The sequence below is a fragment of the Hippoglossus stenolepis genome, chromosome 20, assembly GCF_022539355.2.
Source record: "Hippoglossus stenolepis isolate QCI-W04-F060 chromosome 20, HSTE1.2, whole genome shotgun sequence".
NCBI lineage: Eukaryota > Metazoa > Chordata > Actinopteri > Pleuronectiformes > Pleuronectidae > Hippoglossus > Hippoglossus stenolepis.
Window position 1 is genome coordinate 15,921,097 of NC_061502.1, and position 5,917 is coordinate 15,927,013.

Here is a 5,917-nt window from a genome sequence, read left to right on the forward strand (position 1 = left end):
ATAAGGTTTTACTCAGCCCATTACTAGAAAATGATGTCATCTGTGGTCGCCTGTTGCCGTGGAGAGGGGAAATTTGAGTGTAACAGTCTGTGTACGGGAAGAAGTGTAAATTACTTGGAGATAAAAGAGGGGATGAGACCTATGAATAATAAACCAGAGAAAAAGAACAGGATGCGATGGAGAGGAGAGTGGTTGTATGAGGGAAACTTGTGAAAAGGGTTCTTGAGTTGTCAGACAAGTTCAGGCCTTTGTTCGATCTGCAGCAGGAGAAATAAAATCATCACGGAATGTGTCACATCGTCTTTTTATATTTATATTGTCTCAAAAACACATCAGCAGCGCATCGATGTCCCTTTGTCCCCGTCTCCTCCTTTCGTTACCTATTCATGATGAATACACCAACACGGGAGAATGGCTTTCTCATGGATCGCCTCCGTGGTGAGTGACCTTAATATTTTGTGTGTAGCGGCTGAGGTGGGGAAATGTTCGTCTCTGGACCTTGCAGAGAATTTCAATTTGGCTTCATTCAGACGTGACAGAGACATCACATGCTGTCCCTGCTTCTTTTGTCTTTGTCTTTTTATTCACTCTTTTTGATCCACTTTGCTCTGTTATCGCTGAACAAAAAACGAATGAAATAACATAAAAAACTTTTATAATTTATATTAACAGTTATGGTAAAGTCTTTCATTCATGTGGCTGCTCTGTGGACGTTATGATCACGTGGCATAATGTGTTTGAATAGCAAGATGATAGCGTGATGAGTCTGTGTAGGTTTGCAAATGAAGCTCACAGCAGTGCATTAGGAAGAAGGAAGGACAGAGAGAAAGAAAGAAGGAAGGACGGAAGGAAGGACAAAGAAAGGGAGGATGGAAGGAAGAATGGATGGATGGATGGGAGAGGAAAGGACATATGGAAGGAAGGACAGAGAGAAGGATGGAAGTCAGTGAGTCAGTGGAACTTATTGGCATCTTTCTAATAAAAGGAAGGAGGGAAGGAAGGACGAAGAGAAGGAATGAAGGAAGGATGGAAGTAAGGAAGGAAGGAGGGAGGGAAAGACAGATGGATGGATGGAAGGAAAAATGGAAGGGAGGATGGAAAGAGGGACGGATGGAGGGAAGGAAGGGAGGAAGGAAGAATGAAAAGCCTGTGGACCTTATCAGCGTCAAGCTCTGACTGTTCTTTAGAGAGAGGTGATGGGATGTGCATGGACACACACACACGCACACACACACACACTCCCTTTAGTTTTGAATGACAGCAGGAGAATCTGCTCTACGTTACACATAAAAGTTGAATCACATATTTGCACATATCCCTGCATGTGGCCTCACGCTGCCCCCTACTGGTGCCCTGGGAGGAGGCATCACTTCGTTTGAATCTATGAATGAATGAATTAAACGATGATGGATTTCAACACGTAGAATTCCCACAATGCAACAGTAATACGTTTCTCTTGTGTGCTGCATTCGAGCTTTGCATCTGCTGAGGTGCAGCTATTACCCCCCCACCCCACCCCACACCACACACACACCCCCATCCCCCTGCTATTGTATGAATGGAGGGCTGGCGCGTGTCAACCCCCCCTCGCAGCGCACGAGCCTTCTTCCATCAGCCTCCCAGCGGGCGGCGACAGTCGGGCACGTGTTTCTTCACACCTCTGGGCCCAAATGGCTGCGCACACTGATAGCGAAAGGTGAAGAGGTTGAAGAGTTCAATTAGCTGTTTAATTAACGTTTTAATTTAATAAACCAAACTGAACCATTACTCAATCCATTAGGCCACAGTTAATCCTAATTAACATCGTGTCACCTTCCCGGTTCAGACCACAATGAAACCTGAACAAGAGCACAGTGGACAGAGCGAGTGCGTAAAGGCCTTTAAACCCCAGACACAAGAAACAGTCATAGGAAACTGTCTCAGCCTCTAAGGAGAACATGTTTAAATCCTACATTCAGACTTGAGACAGAAAGTGGCCAAATGCTCGGAGTTTGCCAACGTGTGATTTCGCACCTCGCCATCGTGGCGCATGGAAACACTTGGGGACGCGTCAAAGCGCAATTTGGCACCGGCTGCGCGGGGCCCTGATAAATAGGAGGGTTCCTGGCACTGCAGCCTCACATCCTCTCAGGACTTTACGAAGAACAGACAACCGCAAGAACAACCATGGAGACTTTCCCAAATAACGGTGGATTACCTTCTGCTTTTAACGGAGACAATGTCCCCACCCAGCAGTCCGACATGTGGAGACCGTGGACTGGAGAGGACAAGCCTGACGCACACAAGGTGGGTTTAGTTCACTTTAAAGTCTTAGAGGCTTTAAAATTCCAACATGCGTTTTCAATTTTATTGGATAAAAAGTCTAACAAGATGCCTTTTTTTTTTACTTTCAGATTTACTCCGAACATGGAGACCTCTCTGATCCAAAATCCTCAAAACCTCCTCAATTCGTTCACCCAGTCAAGTAAGTTCCGTTCATTACTTTGATGTTTACATGACCGTTATTTTTAATGTGTTATATCCCCTTATGTGCATCGTTTATTGATTATTTGTTCCTCTTTTTGTAGGTTGTATTGGCCAAAGTCGAGATGCTTCGATTACATGTTCCAGGACGCAGAAATGCTCCTGCGCAACTATCCGGTCCAAGCGACCATCTGCGTCTACGAGGACTCGAGCAGCGATGAAGACAGCGACGATGAAGAGGAGGAGATGGAAAAGGAGCTGAACTAACCGTCATCCTGCAAAGACTCTCTGAACTGTTCCCTAATGTGACAGAGCTGAACTAACCGTCGACCTGCAAAGACTCTCTGAACTGTTCCCTAATGTGACAGAGCTGAACTAACCGTCATCCTGCAAAGACTCTGAACTGTTCCCTAATGTGACAGAGCTGAACTAAACGTCGTCCTGCAAAGACTCTCTGAACTGTTCCCTCTAATGTGACAAAATATTATTTTATTATTAATATTATTATTATTATTCTATGTCTCCTAATTTATTCCTGTACATATATGTAAATACATGTTTCTCATTTTGATACCAAGCATGAATGCTTTAAATTATTCATTTTCTACCTCATTTGTGTTTTGTTGAGAATCGCAATAAAATACATAAGAAATTTCATTGTTGTCTGGGATCTATTTTTCTATCATGTCAGACTTTAGGTGAACTTTGAATAATATTATCTCCAAAGCAGTTTCCCCTCCTAATTATTAATTGAATTTTAAAACAGATATATTAAGGTTTAATTCTGTGGAGTTTCCTGGGTTTGGATTATTCATTAAAAGTTCTTAAACTCTGCTAAACACATCCGCCTGTTTAAAAGACTGAGCAGCTCTGTTCCCATGGATAAGTGCAAAGTGGTGAAGTCGCCATTTCCTGCTCAGTGTCGCCTGAAGTGTGGAAACTGTTCGACACGTGGAAGGTGCTAATCAGCGCGTCAGCAGAGCGCGTCCAGATCCCCACTGAGCTGGAGACAGAGGTGGGAGTTCTGTGTGTGTGTGTGTGTGTGTGTGTGTGTGTGTGTGTGTGTGTGTGTGTGTGTGTGTGTGTGTGTGTGTGTGTGTGTGTGTGTGTGTGTGTGGAGCTTCAGTCAAATCAACATTTCAGACTAAACATCAATTATAGTTTTGGTAAAATCATTAATTTGTGTGATTTTGATTGGAAAGTTTTACACATAATGGATTTGTTCTCTCTTCCACTCAGAGTGAATCATGAATGAATGAGTGAATGTTCAATAAATTACAGTTCAGATTTATGTCACTTTAAGATTGTCCACAAATTCAGTCTAAACTTTATTAAAACAAGACAACATGTGATCATCAGGGTTGAATTAAACCTTCACCACATCCTGAGGCAAACATAAGCTCGTGGGCCTCAGATACCTCGCTCTCCCTCCTGTACAGACATTTTCTACTGTGCACCATCAACTCCACACGTATAAATGCTGCCAATAAGAAAGCACCACAACATCACAATATATTACATCCAGAGATCCAGTAAATCACAAGAAAACATTTAACTGCTGCAAAACAAAGTCACATATGAGGTAATGAATGAAAGAAAGAAAGAAAGAAAATCAACTGATATTGTGCTGTTTAGATTTATAAAAAGACATCTGCAGCCATTTAAATCTAAAAGAATAAATGAGCAGCCCCTGAACATGTAGGATTTCTTTACTGTCAATAAGTGGCTGCAGATCTGAAGTGAGTTTTGCAGGTCGATGCACAGATTTGGATTTTTAAAACCATAAACAAATGTCTGGGACTCTTTGTTTATTCCAGCTGAGCAGAATATCTGTGTAATATCGCATCAATATAAACAAACAAGAACATGATCCTTTAGCTCCTGCAGCACAATCTTAAAACCATTAAAAAAAAAAATTGTTTAAATCTGCAGAGAATTTTCTTTATTGTTTAAATCAGTTTCTGACTCGACCTCTTCAACTCGCCCTGGTGCAAACCCTGCGAGCTGTTTCTGTGGGAACCCTGGGGATCACCTCTGGGTGTTCAGCAGGGTGCAAAGTCTCCACACCTCCCGTGAGGGGAGACACGGCGGCCTCGGGCTGCAGCAGGGCGCCGCGCACTGAACTGGTGACCTCAACTGGACTGATTGCTAATTCCGATGGTTTCAATTAATTGACATATGCACTCGCATGTTATCTTTCACGGGGGAATAAAGCTTATTGTAGATTTAGCCTTCATCCAGACTGCAGAGGTGTGAAGCAACACAAACAAGGATGTGCTGCCTCCTGGAGAAAGATGTTTCAAAGTGGCTTTAAATCACAATGTGAGCATCAAAATAAAACGTAATGACCACATCGAGAGGTCTGATATCAGGAGATGTGATGGAGAGATGGAGCTCTGATAACCTCTGTAACCCCGGCCTGGACCTTCCCAGGGTTGGGTGTCAGAGCCGGTGGAGTGTCACTTACTGGGGTGTGAGATTTGCTCACCTCCAAGAGTTAAATAGAAAAACCAGGGGCCCAGTCTGATGAACTTATAACCTCCAGTGCACAAAGTTGAGGTCAAGTGACGTTTAAACCCTGCAGCTTCTCACTGGGTTCGTTCATATCAACATCAAATCTCTGCACGTTTCAAAGTGTTTCAGGTTACACGTGAAACACGGTTTAAATGTTGGACTGAAAGTGATGCAGTGACACAAAACTGAGTAGTTTGAGTGTGTGTGTGTGTGTGTGTGTGTGTGTGTGTGTGTGTGTGTGTGTGTGTGTGTGTGTGTGTGTGTGTGTGTGTGTGTGTGTGTGTGTGTGTGTGTCTGTGTGTGTTATTGGGAAAACATGCAAAGCTACGGAGGACTGAAACTGCCAAAATTAACAAAGACAAATGAATACACATCTCAATTATGTCCAAATAAATAAGCAAGAAAATTCCCAAATAAATACTAAATAGTGACATACAAATGAAATGCATACATTTTGTTATTTATTTCTAAATATATTTTTTGTCTGAATCTTTACATTTCCACTTTTATTTCTTTATGTATTTTTACATGAATTTATTTATGTATTTCATTCCACTTCTCCATTTTTATTTATGTTATTTTGTTCTGCATTTAAAATATTTAAAACATACTTATTACTGTATTTTTACATTCCCTCATTTATTTATTCCTGTATCTATTTTTCTATTTTGGCAGTTTCGGTCGTCAAAATAATACAAGTGATAAATTAACATTATTTCAAAAGCAGTTTTGTGATTTTGCTCTCTACACAGGCTCGGCCATCTTCTCCCTGTTTGACTTTGTGACCCTTGGTGAATTGCACGACCTTGTTTTGGACTTTCCAGGCACATGCCGCCCGTTTTCCCAGGAGCTGGTGTGAACGTGGGTGTGAGGAATGCACACCTCAAGCTACGGACAGTGTTCAATCCCCGGGGTCGACCTCTGTGGTGACATGTGTCAC

The 5,917-nt window shown here is 42.3% G+C and overlaps 1 protein-coding gene across 1 annotated transcript; it reads left to right on the top strand.

The window, feature by feature from the left end:
* Window positions 1–2,071: 2,071 nt before the first annotated feature.
* LOC118099645 (protein ripply2) lies at window positions 2,072–2,914 on the top strand. The gene is made up of 3 exons (XM_035144347.2): window positions 2,072–2,286; window positions 2,394–2,464; window positions 2,568–2,914. Exons 1-3 carry the CDS (start codon window positions 2,167–2,169, stop codon window positions 2,728–2,730), a joined length of 354 nt encoding a protein of 117 aa, XP_035000238.1. The 5' UTR covers window positions 2,072–2,166; the 3' UTR covers window positions 2,731–2,914.
* The last annotated feature ends 3,003 nt before the right edge of the window (window positions 2,915–5,917 follow it).

Bases quoted from the DNA above. Each gene is read 5' to 3' on its own strand.
- LOC118099645 (XM_035144347.2), top strand. From the start codon at position 2,167: ATGGAGACTTTCCCAAATAACGGTGGATTACCTTCTGCTTTTAACGGA. The intron at 2,287-2,393 runs GTGGGTTTAGTT...TTTTACTTTCAG, and splicing joins ACAAGCCTGACGCACACAAG to ATTTACTCCGAACATGGAGA. The intron at 2,465-2,567 runs GTAAGTTCCGTT...CTCTTTTTGTAG, and splicing joins CAATTCGTTCACCCAGTCAA to GTTGTATTGGCCAAAGTCGA.